This window comes from Scyliorhinus canicula, chromosome 13 (genome assembly GCF_902713615.1).
Source record: "Scyliorhinus canicula chromosome 13, sScyCan1.1, whole genome shotgun sequence".
NCBI classification, from domain to species: Eukaryota; Metazoa; Chordata; class Chondrichthyes; order Carcharhiniformes; family Scyliorhinidae; genus Scyliorhinus; species Scyliorhinus canicula.
Window position 1 is genome coordinate 108,486,572 of NC_052158.1, and position 15,530 is coordinate 108,502,101.

The window sequence follows — 15,530 nt, forward strand, 5'->3', positions numbered from 1 at the left end:
ATAGAGAGAAAGAGACCAAAATAAACCTCCTTTGTCTGAATGCAGCTCCCAACTGTCTAAACCGAAAGTAAAACAAAGAGCCACAAACAGCTCCCAGCTCAAAACGAAAGTAAAAGACAGAACAACCCAGCTCCACCCACACAATGACATCACTGAAGCTATTTGATAAACACACATTTCTTAAAGGGACATTCACATGACACTTGGGAAGGTGGTGGTGCACTGCCTTGTTGAAACGCAGCAGTCCATGTGGTGCAGGTATATCCACAGTGCTGTTGGGGAGGGAGGTTCAGGATTTTGACCCAGTGACAATGAAGGATGGCAATATATTTCCAAGTTATAATAGTGAGTGACTTGGAGAGGAATTTTCAGGTGATAATGCTTTGTCTGAGAACCTCCTCCAGGAGCCAACAGAAGGACTAGTTTTGATAGCAAAATATCGGATTCACTTTAAACGCCCCGACAAATTTTGTCTGAAGATATTATTCTTGTATATCTTATTTTTCAGACAGATATTTAGCTCTTGATGTGGCTTAAAGCTGATTTATATTTACAATCTGAATGACTTCTGGTGGCGGCCATAATGTGAGTGGTCACACATTTGGTAGCTCCCGCTTGTGGCGGTGTTTTGGGACCTTTTCCCCAGCCAACAGGAGGACTTATTGATGAAAAAAGGTGCAGGAGTGGTGGAAGAAAAGGGTGTTCCATCAGTGGATGGATTTGTGGACCAGAAGTGGTTTTAAGTGAAAGGAGCAATTGGAGCGAGAAGCTGTACCTGGGACACAGAGGACGATGGCGGAGGGTAAGGGACCGGCCCTAAAGTCTCAGTGGTCTATGGAGCAACTGGTGGACTTCTTGAACAAGAGGTTCACCCAGCAGAGAAAGGAACTCTGAAGGACCTGGCGAGGACGGTGAATCTGATTAAGACGGGGATCAACCACATGGAGATGAGGCTGGAATCTCCGAGTCAGGCGATCCAGAAGGTGGAGGAAACGGTGGGGGATGCGGGTAGTCAGAGGCGGCTACAGGAGAAGGTGGAGGATTTGAGAACCGGTCCTTGAGACGGAACCTGAGGATTATGGGGTTGCCGGAGGGCAGCATGAGAGTTGGTCCGGGTTCGTACATAGAACATAGAAAAGTACAGCACAGAACAGGCCCTTCGGCCCTCAATGTTGTGCCGAGCCATGATCACCCTACTCAAACCCACGTATCCACCCTATACCCGTAACCCAACAACCCCCCCCCCCCCCTTAACCTTACATTTATTAGGACACTACGGGCAATTTATCATGGCCAATCCACCTAACCCGCACATCTTTGGACTGTGGGAGGAAACCGGAGCACCCGGAGGAAACCCACGCACACAGGGGGAGGACGTGCAGACTCCACACAGACAGTGACCCAGAATATTCTGGGCAGAATATTCGAGAAGTTGCTGGGAGAGGGGGCCTTCGAACGGCTCCAGGTGGTGGACCAGATGCACAGGGCGCAGATAAGGAAGCTACAGGGTAACGAGCCGCCGAGGACGATGGTGGGGTGGCTGCATCAGTTTTTGGACAAGGTGCGGATTCCGAGGTGGGCCAGGCAGATGAGGCAACGTACCCGGGAGGGCAATGAACCCGAGTGGGCCAGGACCTGGATGCGGAGCTGACCAAGAAGAGAGCGGGGTTCAACAAGGTGACGGCTGCCCTCTTTAAGAAGCGGATGACATTTGGGCCTGAGGGGACGTGGGCTGGAGGCTGGCCCAGGAGGTGACTTGGGCGGGGGGGGGGAGGAGAAAGGCCAACTGGGCATTTCTGCAAGAATCGCATCTGAAGATTGGGGATTAAACTAGGTTTAGGAAATGATGGGTAGGGCAGGTATTTCACTCTGGATTAGATTTGAGGGGGTAGGAGCAGCATGTGGCGCAGTGGTTAGCACTGCAGCCGATGGGGCTGAGGACGCGGATTCAAATCCCGGCCCTGGGTTACTGTCCGTCTGGAGTTTGCACATTCTCCTCGTGTTTGCATGGGTTTCACCCCCACAACCCAAAGATGTGCAGGTTATGTGGATTGGCCATGCTAAATTGCCACTTAATTGGGAAAATTAAAATTTATTTAAAAAAACAACAAAAAAAAAGATTTGAGGGGGGGATCAGTCTTGATGAATAAATGGGTAGCTTTTGAAATGGGGACATAGTGGCAGTCTCCGGGGGGAGGTTGGTTATGGTGAGTGGGAAATTGGAAGGAATGCCGGTGGTATTGGTGAATGTTTATGCCCCAAACTGGGACGATGTAGAATTTATGAGGCGGGTGTTGGGGAAGATTCCGGATCTGGACTCGCACCAGTTCGATACGGGCACACGGATAAGATGGAGCGGGCAGAGATGATGAGGTTAGTGGACGAGGTTGCAGGTGAATAGGAGGTATTTGGAATCAGGGTTGCTGAAGGAACGGCAGAAACTACAGATGGAGTTTGGGCTGTTATCCACAGGTAAGGCGGGAAGGCAGTTGAGGAGAGCTAAGGAGGCAGTTTATGAATATGGGGAAAAGGCGAGTAGGATGTTGGCACATCAATTGAGGAGGCAGCGAGGGAGATCGGGAAGGTGAAGAATAGGGGAGGGAAGGTGGTCTTGGACCTGGTGGGGATGAATGGAGTGTTGTTTGGGGATTGTTATAGGAGACTATATGAGTCAGAGCCCCTAGATGGGGTGGAGGGAGTGAGCCGTTTTTTTGGGGGGGGTTGGAGTTCCTGAGGGTGGAGGAGGACCTGGTGTAGGGACTGGGAGTTCCCATTGGGCTAGTGGAGGTGGTGGAGGGTATGGAGGCGATGCAGGCGAGATAAGCCCCGCGCCCGGATGGATTTCCAGTGGAATTTTTCAAAAAGCTTTCGGTAGACCTAGGACCCCTGCTGGTGGGCGTTCAATGAGGCGAGGGAGCAGGGGGTGCAACCCCGAAGTTATCGCAGGCCTCAATCTCCGTAATTTTAAAGAAAGACAAGGATCCGGAGCAGTGTGGGTCCTGCAGGCCAATTTCGCTGTTAAATGTAGTTAAATGCTAAGCTACTGGCAAAGGTTTTGGCCTCAATGATTGAGGACTGTGTGCCGGGGGTGATAGGGGAGGACCAGATGGAGTTTGTTAAGGGGAGGCAATTGTCGGCCAACATCAGATGGCTGTTGAATGCTCTAATTATGCCCCCAGAGGGGTGAAGTGTGGAGGTGGTGGTCGCTATGGATGCGGAGAAGGCCATCGACCAGGAGGAGTGGGACTATTGTGGGAGGTGCTGGGGGCTTTGGGTTTGGGCAGGAGTTTGTAGATTGGGTCCGGTTATTGTACCGGGTAGTGAGTGTGTGCACAAACCAGGTGAGCATGGAATATTTTGGGCTGCATCGGGGAATGAGGCAGGGATTTCCACTCTCCCCATTGCTCTTTGCCTTGGCTATAGAGCCATTGACAATGGCGCTGAGAGGTCAAGGTACTGGTAGGGGATAGTATGAGGGGGGGGCGTGGAGCATAGGGTGTCGTTGTACGCAGACAACTTGCTGCTTTATATTTCAAACCCGTTGAAAGGTATTGAGGGGGTTTATGAGTATTTTGGAGGAATTCGGCTGGTTCTCGGGGAACAAATTGATTATGGGGAAGAGCGAGGTTTTTCCGATCCAAGCAAGGGGGTAGGAGTATGTTCTCCCTGTCTCTGCGTGGGTTTCCTCTGGGTGCTTTGGTGTCGTCCCACAGTCTAAAGATGTGCGGGTTAGGTGGATTGGCCATACTAAATTGCCCTTAGTGTCCAAAAAGGTTAAGTGGGGGTTGGTGGGCTACAGGGATAGGGTAGATACATGGGCTTGAGTAGGGTACTCTATGTAAGGGCCGGTGCAGATCGATGGGCCGAATGGCCTCCTTCTGCACAGTAAATTCTATCTATGAGGAGAGGCTGTGGGAGTTGCCTTTTAGAGTAGTGGGGGCGAGCTTTCAGTATTTGGGCATTCGGGTGGCGCGGGGGTGGGAGCAGCTGCACAGCTGAATTTGGCTCGGCTGGTGGAACAGATGAAGGGGGATTTTAGGAGGTGGGATATACCCCACTGTCCTTGGCGGGACAGGTGCGATCAGTGAAGACGCTGGTTTTCCTGAGGCTCTTGTTTGTGCTTCAAAATCTCCGAATTTTCATTCCTAAAGCTTTTTTTCAGGATGGTGAATGCGCTGATTTTGGGGTTTGTTGAGACAGGTAAAACCTCGCAGGTGAAAAAGGTGCTGCTAGAGCGGGGTCGGGGAGGAGAGGGGGGCGGGTTAGTTCTGCCGAATTGAAGGAACTACTGTTGGGTGGCGAATATAGCTATGGTGAGGAAGTGGTAGTGGGAGACCGGTCAGTATAGAAGTGGATGAAGGCAGCCTTTGTAAAGACACAAGTTTGGGGGCACTGTTGACTGCACATTTGCCGTAGTCCACAAACCCGGTGGTGGTGGCTGCCCTGAGGATGTGGCAACGCCTGAGGGAGCCGCAGTTTGGGCACCGATATGTGGAAATCACCAGTTTGTTCCGGGGTGGGGGGTTGCTGAATGGTGGGATTTGAGGGTGGCAATGGGCGGGGATTGAGCAGTTTGGGGATCTATTCGTTATGGGCAGCTTTCCAAGTTTGGAGGAGTTAGTGGAGGAATTTGAGTTGCCCGTTGGGAATGGGTTACGGTATTTGCTGGTGAGGGATTTTGTCCGGAAGCAGGGTGCGTCCTTTCCTCACCGGCTGCCCCAGGAGCTACAGGACAAGGTGCTGTCAGGAACAGGAGTAGCGGAGGGAAAAGTGTCAGAAATTTACAAGAAGTTGATGGATTGGGAGGGAGCCCCAATAGCGATAGATAGATAGAACATTACAGCGCAGTACAGGCCCTTCGGCCCACGATGTTGCACCGTCCTGTGAAACCCTTCTAAAGTCCCTCTACACTATTCCCTTATTGTCCATATGCCTATCCAATGACCATTTGAATGCGTTTAGTGTTGGCGAGTCCACTACTGTTGCAGGCAGGGCATTCCACGCCCTTACTACACTCTGAGTAAAGAACCTACTTCTGACATCTGTCCTATATCTATCTCCCCTCAATTTAAAGCTATGTCCCCTCGTGCTGGACATCACCATCTGAGGAAAAAGGCTCTCGATGTCCACCCTATCTAATCCTCTGATCATCTTGTATGCCTCTATTAAGTCCTCTCTTAACCTTCTTCTCTCTAATGAAAACAGCCTCAAGTCCTTCAGCCTTTCCTCATATGATCTTCCCTCCATACCAGGCAACATTCTTGTAAATCTCCTCTGTACCCTTTCCAATGCTTCCACATCCTTCCTATAATGTGGCGACCAGAACTGCACACAATACTCCAAATGCGGCCGCACCAGAGTTTTGTACAACTGCAACCTGACCTCATGACTCCGAAACTCAATTCCTCTATCAATAAAAGCTAACACACCGTACGCCTTCTTAACAACCCTCTCAACCTGGGTAGCAACTTTCAGGGATCCATGGACATGGACACCGAGATCTCTCTGCTCGTCCACACTACCAAGAATCTTACCATTAGCCCAGTACTCTGCCTTCCTGTTATTCCTTCCAAAATGAATCACCTCACACTTTTCTGCATTAAACTCCATTTGCCACCTGTCAGCCCAGCTCTGCAGCTTATCTATGTCCCTATGTAACTTGTAACATCCTTCTGCACTGTCCACAACTCCACCGACTTTAGTGTCATCTGCAAATTTACTCACCCATCCTTCTACGCCCTCCTCCAGGTCATTTATAAAAATGACAAACAGCAACGGCCCCAAAACAGATCCTTGTGGCACACCACTAGTAACTGGACACCAGTCAGAGCATTTCCCATCAACCACCACTCTTTGTCTTCTATCAGCTAGCCAATTTCTGATCCAAACTGCTAAATCACCCTGAATCCCATGCCTCTGTATTTTCTGCAATAGCCTACCATGGGGAACCTTATCAAACGCTTTACTGAGGCACGACCTACCCTTCACAAAACCATGTTGACTATCTCTAATCAAATTATTCCTTTCCAGATGATTATACATCCTATCTCTTATAAACCTTTCCAAGACTTTTCCCACAACAGAGGTAAGGCTCACTGGTCTATAGTTACCGGGGTTATGCCTACTCCCCTTCTTGTACAAGGGGACAACATTTGCTATCCTCCAGTCCTCTGGCACTATTCCTGTAGACAAAGATGACTTAAAGATCAAAGCCAAAGGCTCAGCAATCTCCTCCCTAGCTTCCCAGAGACTCCTAGGACAAATCCCATCCGGCCCAGGGGATTTATCTATTTTCACACTTTCCAGAATCGCTAACACCTCCTTATGAACCTCAAGCCCTTCTAGTCCAGTAGCCTGTATCTCAGTATTCTCCTCGACAACTTTGTCTTTTTCCTGTGTGAATACTGACGAAAAATACTCATTTAGCACCTCTCCTATCTCCTCGGACTCTACACACAACTTCCCATTACTGTCCTTGACTGACCCTACTCTTACCTTAGTCATTCTTTTATTCCTGACATACCTATAGAAAGCTTTAGGGTTATCCTTGATCCTACCTGCCAAAGACTTCTCATGTCCTCGCTTGGCTCTTCTTAGCTCTCTCTTTAGAGCCTTCCTAGCTAACTTGTAACTCTCAAGCGACCCAACTGAACCATCACATCTCATCTTCACATAAGCCTCCTTCTTCCTCTTGACAAGTGTTTCAACTGCTATAGTGAAGCGTAAGCGGGAGGAAGAGTTGGGTAGGGAGTTGGAGGCTGGGCTGTTGAAGAAGGCCCTGAGGAGGGTGAATGCATCCTCGTCATGCGGTGGCTTTGTATATCCAGTTTAAGGTGGTCCACATGGCACATATGACTGTGGCCAGGATGAGCAGGTTTTTTGAAGGGGTGGAAAATAGATGTGGGCAGTGTGCGGGTGGCCCTGCGAATCATGTCCACATGTTTTGGGCATGTCCGAAGCTTGGGGGATTTGGGCAGGGGTTTGCTGACATTATGTCAGAGATCCTGACGGTGAAGGTGGTCCAGAGTCCGTTAGTGGCGATTTTCGGAGTGTCAGATTGTCCCGGTAGCCCGGAGATGGATCTTAATCGAATGGAGGGACTCGGGGCTGCCGAAACCAGGGATGTAGGTGAGTGACCTGGCAGAGTTCCTCAGGTTAGAAAAAATAAAGTTCACCTTGAGGGGGTCTGGAGGGGTTTGCCCTGAGGTGTTTATCGACTTCTTGGAGAACAGTTAAGATGTCAGGGGTGAGGGGAGGGGGTTAACATGGGGAGGTAGGGGATCTGGGGAGTGGGAGGATGGGATGGTGGGGTTAGGTATTTAGTTGAGTTGGTTATTTGCAGTCCTGTTGGCTTGTTTTGTTTTGTGATTGTTTTGGATGTGTAAATATACAAATGCCTCAATAAAATATTTTTGATAAAGAAAATTTACAATCTGATAATAAAATTTACAAACTATAATAAAAGAACAGTTACAAATTATGCAGGTTTTAGTGTTTTTTTCATAGATTGATGTTTTAAAATGTAATCCGTTTCACTTACAAGTCATTGTGTCACTAGCAGACCTCACTTTAGAGCAACATTCTAAAATATTTTATGGCGAAAAATAATCCAACAGAATGAAAAATAAGCATGAATAATATTAATCTTTGTTGAGCTATCATGGTTACGGCATTTGGCTCATTAGCCTCAAACTGAGCAATTGCACGTTGGTTTAAATCCTTGGGACTGATCCTATGGTGTCTTATCAATCGTATGCCTTTTGAACAAATGGAGAACCAAGAATTGAAACTAACAATACTTCATTGAACCCAATTGCAAAACTTGTGTGCAGCAGTTGCCATAGCAAAAGGATACTGATGCAGGCATATGAAGATAGATAAATTACATCTTTGAAAATTGTCCGGAGCACAGACAGTGTAATGGACATTTTGCATTTTCTTCATGTATGCTGCAGTAACATGTAGCAACCAGAGGAGTGGGTTATGAGCCATTTCAGCTAACTCAAATCAATTAATTTCTGGATCCTTATGGATTTGGATTTTGGATTTTTATTTATTGTCACGTGTACTAAGGTACAGTGAAAAGTATTTTTCTGCAAGCAGCTCAACAGATCATTAAGTACATGAAAAGAAAATACATAATAGGGCAACAAAAGGTACACAATGTAACTACATAACACCGGCATTGGGTGAAGCATACAGGGGTGTAGTGTTAATGAGGGCAGCCAGTAAGAGGGTCGTTGAGGAGTCTGGTAATAGTGGTGAAGAAGCTGTTTTTGAGTCTGTGCGTGTTCTCAGACTTCTGTATCTCATGCCCGATGGAAGAGGTTGGAAGAGTTAGTAAGCCGGGTGGGAGGGGTCTTTGATTATACTGCCCGCTTTCCCCAGGCAGTGGGAGGTGTAGATGGAATCAATGAATGTGAGGCAGGCTTGTGTGATGGACTGCGCTGTGTTCACGACTCTCTGAAGTTTTTTGCGGTCCTGGGCCGAGCAGTTGCCATACCAGACTGTCTTGCAGCCAGATAAGATGCTTTCTATAGTGCATCTGTAAAAGCTGGTAAGAGTTAATGTGGACATGCCAAATTTCCTTAGTTTCCTGAGGAAGTATAGGCACTGTTGTGCTTTCTACGTGGTAGCATCGACTTGGGTGGATCAGGACATATTTTTGGAGATGTGTATCCTAGGAATTTGAAACTGCTAACCATCTCCACCTCGGCCCCGTTGATGCTGTCAAGGGTGTGTACAGTACTTTGCTTCCTGAAGTCAATGCCCAGCTCTTTAGTTTTGCTGGCACTGAGGGATAGATTGTTGTTGCTGCACCACTCCACTAAGTTCTCTATCTCCCTCCTGTATTCTCATTCGTCGTTATTCGAGATCCGGCCCACTATGGTTGTATCGTCAGCAAACTTGTGGATGGAGTTGGAACCAAATTTTGCCGCACAGTAATGTGTGTACAGGGAGTATAGTAGGGGGCTAAGTTTGTAGCCTTTCGGGGACCCAATATTGAGGACTATTGTGGAGGAGGTGTTGTTGTTTATTCTTACTGAGTGTGGTCTGTGGGTTAGAAAGTCGAGGATCCAGGTGCAGAGTGAGGAGCCAAGTCCTCGGTTTTGGAGCTTTGATATGAGCTTGGCTGGGATTATGGTATTGATGGGAGCATGGAGGTGATGCGCTTTGTGATCAACCTCTCAAAACACTTCATTACGACTGAAGTCAGGGCCAACGGACGGTAGTCATTGAGGCACGTTGCCTGGTTCTTCTTTGATGGTGGTCTTCTTGAAGCAGATGGGAATCTTGGAGTGGAGTAGGGACATGTTAAAGATGTCCGCGAACACATCTGCCAGCTGATCCGCACAGGCTCCGAGTGCACGACCAGGGATCCCGTCCGGGCCCGTCGCCTTCCAAGGGTTCACTTTCAGGAAGGCCGATCTGACTTCGGAAACTGTGATGGTGGGTATGGGTGTGTTATGGGCTGCTGGGGCACTCAACAGCAAATCGTTGGTTTCCTGCTCAAACCGAGCATAGAATGCATTGAGTTCATCAGGGAGGGGTGCGCTGCTGCTGGAGATATTGCTCTGCTTCGCATTGTAACCCGTTATCTTGTTTATGCCTTGCCACAACCGCCGAGAGTCTGTAATGCTAGTCTGTGACTCTAGCTTGGTCTGATAGTCTCTCTTGGCATCTCGGCTGGCTTTGCGGAGGTGGTAACTGGATTTCTTGTATAGGTCAGGGTCGCCTGACTTGAATGTCTCAGACTTGTACTTCAGGAGGGAGTCAATCTCGCAATTGAGCCATGGTTTCCAGTTGATACTGTATGTACTGCTTTTTTTGGCACGCAGTCATTCACACATTTGCTGATGACATCTGTGACAGTGGTGGCATACTCATTTAAGTTGGTCGCTGAGTTCTTAAATATGGACCAACCCACTCTTCTGTTTCCTCGGACCAGCACTGCACAACCTTCTTGGCTGGATTCTCCCGCTTGGGTTTCTGCTTGTATGCTGGAGAAGGAGCACCGTCTTATGGTCTCATTTCCCAAAGTGCGGTTGGGGGATGGAATGGTAGGCGGCCTTGATTTTGAGTAGCAGTGGTCAAGAATGTTGTCGCCCCTGGTGAGACAGGAGATGTGCTCGAGGAATTTTGGCTGTACACTCTTGAGGTTGGCTTTGTTGAAGTCCACGGTCACGATGAACAAGGCCTCCGGGTGTTCTGTTTCATAGTTGTTTATAACTGTACAGTTCGTCCAGCGCCTTCTTCACTTCTGCCTGGGGTCAGATGTAGACCGCTGTGATAATGGCTGACGTGAACTCACGTGGAAGATAGTATGGGTGGCACTAAACGGTCAGGTATTCCAGGTCCGGGGAGGAATAGGTCGCCAGGGTCTCCACATCCAAGCACCAGGAGGAGTTGATGAGGAGGCAAACCCGTCCACCCTTTGCCTGATGACACGGTGCAGTCCATCCAATGAATTGAGAAGCCTTCAGGTTGTATGGCACAATCCGGTGAGGCAGGGGTGAGCCGTGTCTCTGTGCAACAGAGCACACAGCAGTCTCTGAGAGGTAAGTCTAGCGTTAAGTTCATCCAGCTTGTTTTCGATCACTTAGAAGTTTGACAGGTGTATGCTGGGGAGAGGAGTCTTGAAACCGCGTTGCTTCAGTCTCACCTGCAGACCGCCACGTTTCCCTCGCTTCCTCGGCTGGCAGCTGCAGCTGGATGGTCCCGGGATCCGATGGGAGAAGTCTGAACTTGTGGAAGGTAGGTGGTTGCGTTTGGTGGGGGCTGGGGTGCTGGCGGGGATCAGGGCGCTGGTTACGTTTCCTTGGTCATGTCTGGCAGGGACCTGGCGCTGGTTGAGGTAGTGGGGTTGCTGAGGGGGTCATGTTTGTGATCCGGACGGGTCCCGGCATTTTGCGAGCACAGGAATACTTTGCGGTGCGTTCGCGTCCTCGCGTTGTGTCTCTGCCGTTTCGGGGATCCTGGGTCGAGGGCAGGGGCTTCCTGAGGCAGGTTGGGCTGGGTCCCATGTTCTGTTCCCTCCTTTTTGAGAGGGGGAGCGAGCAAGAGAGCGCGAGCGGGAGAGAGGTAGAGGGTAGAGAGGAGAGAGGGCAAGGAGTGAAGGATAGAGAAGGGAGAGAAAGACAGTGGGAGTGGAGAGAGGGAGATAAAGAATGGGAAGGAAATGCCTGGCATTTCTGTGGTGCGAATATTGCTCGTCAGTCGAAATCTGGATATTGTCCGGGTCTTGCTGCATGGTGACACAGGTTGCTTCAGTATCTGAGGAGTCATGAATCATGCTGAACATTGTCTAATCACCAGTGAACATCCCCACCTCTGACCTTATGACGGAAGAAGATCATTGGTGAAGCAGCTGAAGATGGTTGTTGGGCCTAGGACCCAACCTAGAACCTGAGGAACTTCTGAAGTGATATCCTGAATCTGAGATGATTGACCTCCAACCATCTTTCGTTGTGCTGGGTATGACTCCAACCAGCAGAGTGTTCCCTAATTCCCATTGACTCCAGTTTTGCCAGGGCTTCTTGATGCCACACACAGTCAATTTGTAGCCTCGATGTCGAAGGTGGTTAATATTACCTCACCTCTGGAGTTCGGCTCTTTTGTCCATGTTAGAACCAAGGCTGTAATGCGGTCAAGAGCGAAACTTTAAGCGAGGACTTGTTATACCTTTAAAAGATAGAACTAGGTACATTTAAGTGGTGAAATGCTAGCAACAGTAGATTTCCGAAGAGACTTGGGGTCAATTTACATGGCACAACAGGTAGAGAAAATGATCAAAAATAAAACTTTGCTGTTTACATCTCAAGTACTAGACTTCAAGGGAGTATAAATTATGCTTCAGCTATACAAAGCTTTGTTTAGATAAAACCTGGATTACTGTGAGCAGTTCTGGATAGGGAGAGAGTATTAGGATGGACATATTGGCCTTGAAGAGAGTGCAGTATATTTACCAGAATGATACATGGACTCCGAAGGCTAAATTACAAGGAGTTACACAAACTGACTTGATCTAAGTTTCAAGATGTTAAGGGGAACTGATAGGGTAGACAGAGAGAAACACTGCTTGGAGAGGTTTATATTGTGGCTGCGGGGAATAAACTAAAAATTAGAGCCAAACAGTTCAGGGGTAAAATTGTATAACACTTCTACACACAGAGTTTTAAAAATTTGCAAGTTGGTTCCACAAACATTATTTTATACAAGGTCAGTTGTTAATTTGAACCCTGAGATCGATTTATAAAAAATAAATTTAGAGTACCTAATTCAATTTTTCTAACTAAGGGTCAATTTAGCGTGGCCAATCCACCTACCCTGCACATCTTTGGGTTGTGGGGTCGAAACCCACGCTGACACGGAGAGAATGTGTAAACTCCACACAGACAGTAACTCAGAGCTGGGATCGAACCTGGGACCTCGGCGTTGTAAGGCAACAGTGCTAACCACTGTGTTGTTGTGCTGCCCCTGAGATTGATAGATATGATTTAAAGGTATTAAGAGATATGTGTAAAAAATTGGTATATGGAGTTGAGTCGTATATCAGCCCTGGTCCAGGGCAAGGGGGAAAAGACAGGGGGGTTGAAACTAGCTGAGTAACTTTTACAGAAAGCCAGCATAGAGACAGCAGGCCAAATGGCTGCCTTCTATGCTGTAAGCATTCATTCATTAAATAGCAACAGTATGTTGCTCAAGGAGCTAAATGCTCTACTCCTGTTCCTATAATTACTATTTTTTGCATTTAAAGCAAATTTATACTTATTTATTCTCGTACTATAGATTCCTCGACCTTTACCCACAACGCCAACTGTGACAAATGCACTAGCTCAAGAAAACATGGCACAAGATGAACTGATGATCTCCTTAGTTACTGGATTAGCTTCTCTGACATCTCGGACTTCAGTGGGTGTTGTCATTATTGGAGGAGTGGCAAGTATTTGAATAGTTCCTAGTATCACAGATTAGGACAAACTACATGATGGGCATAAGCACAAAGAGCCGAATGGACTTCTATATTGTACCATTCTACCACATCACTTGTACCAGTAATTTTAGCTCTGTTGGCTAGACAGCTGGTTTGTGACACAATGTGAGGCCTGAAGCACAGGTTTATTTCATGTACCGGCTGAGATTATTCATGAAGGCCCTGCCTTCTTCACCTTTCCCCTCGCCTGAGGTGTGGTGATCCTCAGGTTAAATCACCACCAGTCACCTCTCCCCCTCAAAGGGGAAAGCCTATTGTCATCTGGAACTATGGTGGCTTTACTTTTACCAGTAATTATTATTCTAGTCTCTTTGTACAACCTGCCTTGGTATACATTAACTTTATAACTGGTTTGCGTCTTTATAAAATCACATGAACTATGGGCAGGAGTATGCCATTTGGTCCATCGAGGCTGCACCATTATTCAATAGGATTATGGCATCATGGCTGATCTGATTGAGGTCTTAATTCCAATTTCCCCGTTTACCCGCTCTCTTGCTAATCAAAAATCTGTCTGACCCAGTCTTGAATACATTCAGTGACCCAGCCTCCATCTATGAGAGGAGAAATCCCTCATCTCCATCTTAAATGACAGACCCTTTATTTTTACATTCTCTCCCAGTTCTAGATTCCCAAAAAGGGGAAACAGCCTCTCAGCTTCCACCCTGTCCATTCCCCCTCAGAAGGATATAAGTTTCAAAAAGATAATTTCTCATTCTTCTAAACTCCAATGAACATAGGCCCAACCTGCTCAAGCTTTCCTCGTGGGACATCATTGCATCCACATTACTATTAGGAAAGTTGGCCTTTGGGTGCTTGAGCACTTGTATCTGTCAACAAAGCTACAAGATGCTCCAGGATACTACAGTGCTGCGGAAACAGTCACCCTAGTTAAATTTTACAATTTGTAAGACTTCTCCTCTAGGAGGTCTCTGAGGGTATTTTGCAAGACAAGGATTGGATAAAAATTAGTTTGAACCCCAAGATTGTCTGATGCCATTTTTCTCCAATTATTTGCTAATCACAATGAATATTTTCTCCATTTAAATTGTAACAGTCCAAGAAAGATGTTGCATTATTTTTGAGGAGGTGAATAATTGAAAGAGCAGCAGAAATATTTAATGAAAAATTAAGATATTATGAAAAGACATGGTATTTACCCCTTATAGGCAAATAAAATCCAAATATCTCCTTGTCATTTCTGGGTGAAAGTGCACATTACCAAATTTACAGTAGTTTTTGTATAAATTGTATAATAATTTAAAATTTATGTTTTGTCATGATTCTCATCATAGATTTTCAGAGCTGTGGGCTGGAGACTTATAGCTGTTGCTCTGAGTCTCTATAGTATATTGTACATGTATGAACGTTTAACATGGACAACAAAGGCAAAGGAGAGAGCTTTCAAGCGCCAGTTTGTGGACTATGCGACAGAGAAATTACAGATGGTTGTTAGTTTTACAAGTGCAAATTGTAGCCATCAAGTCCATCAGTAAGTACCTTTCACCATTGCCTTATGTTTCTTTTGGGACTGGAGAGGAATTTCCTGAAGTTTTTTTCCTCTTCCAAAAGATTACTTTGCTGCTAGTGGGTTGGGAGCATTGGGATAATGATGTCTGACAGCAACATGACTATGTCGACTCAGTGAGCCAGCTAGTCTTCGGCTGTACATTTTTGTATGCTCAATGGTTCTTTTAGACATTTTCCCAAATCTAAATTTGAAATTAAACACTGAGATTTGTGTTGTAACTTCAGAGAAAAAATTATTTGATCTCTTTTTATGAACACATGGCCTTCAAGCAAGTTTTAATTGATCAATGGTTACCTAAATGAATAGTGGGTAGATGCTATTTTAAGTATTTTGGAAATAAATGCTCCCATTTCATCTACATTTGGGCTAAATTAATTCAATATGATAAACAGCAGCTTAAGTATTTTTCTTAGATTTTTCTTTTCTCTTGGATTGTTATTTTTTGTTACTTGATGTAACATCATGATTTACCTTAATTTTTTGCAGTAAGTGTGGGAAAATAAATATTTTTATGGATGTCTGCTAAACAAGTTTACTGAACAAACACGGATTCACTGGTCGTTGTTCTCATTGCAGTTGGGGCACCTTGTTCAAATTGATTGGATTTTAAAAAGGGATTAATTGGCTGTGAAGCATTTGAAGACCTCTTGAGGACCTGCAAAACGATATATGCAACTTTGGTATAATGTATTATATACCAACCAAGCTTGAGGAGTTGCAAAAAATAATACTTTTAAATGTGGACAAAATAAATAATACATTCACTCTCAATATCATAGCATTTACAGTGCAAAAGGAGGCCATTTGGCCCATCGAGTCTGCACCGGCTCTTAGAAAGAGCACCCTATCCAAGCCCAAACCACCCTATCCCCATAACCCAGTAACCCCACTCAACCAACACTAAGGGCAATTTTGGACACGAAGGGCAATTTAGCATGGCCAATCCGCCTAACCTGCACAACTTTGGACTGTGGGAGGAAACCGGAGCACCCGGAAGAAAACCCA

General features: G+C 46.5%; 1 protein-coding gene across 3 annotated transcripts in view; it reads left to right on the top strand.

Moving 5' to 3' along the window:
* The window catches only part of LOC119976624 (mitofusin-1-like), a 102,746-nt gene that overhangs the window by 81,578 nt on the left and 5,638 nt on the right, over window positions 1-15,530 (top strand). For all 3 annotated transcript variants that reach the window (XM_038817255.1, XM_038817254.1, XM_038817256.1), the window contains exons 15-16: window positions 12,790-12,939; window positions 14,290-14,486. In XM_038817255.1, the coding sequence (XP_038673183.1) occupies window positions 12,790-12,939; window positions 14,290-14,486 (347 nt within the window). The remainder of the gene's footprint in view (window positions 1-12,789; window positions 12,940-14,289; window positions 14,487-15,530) is intronic.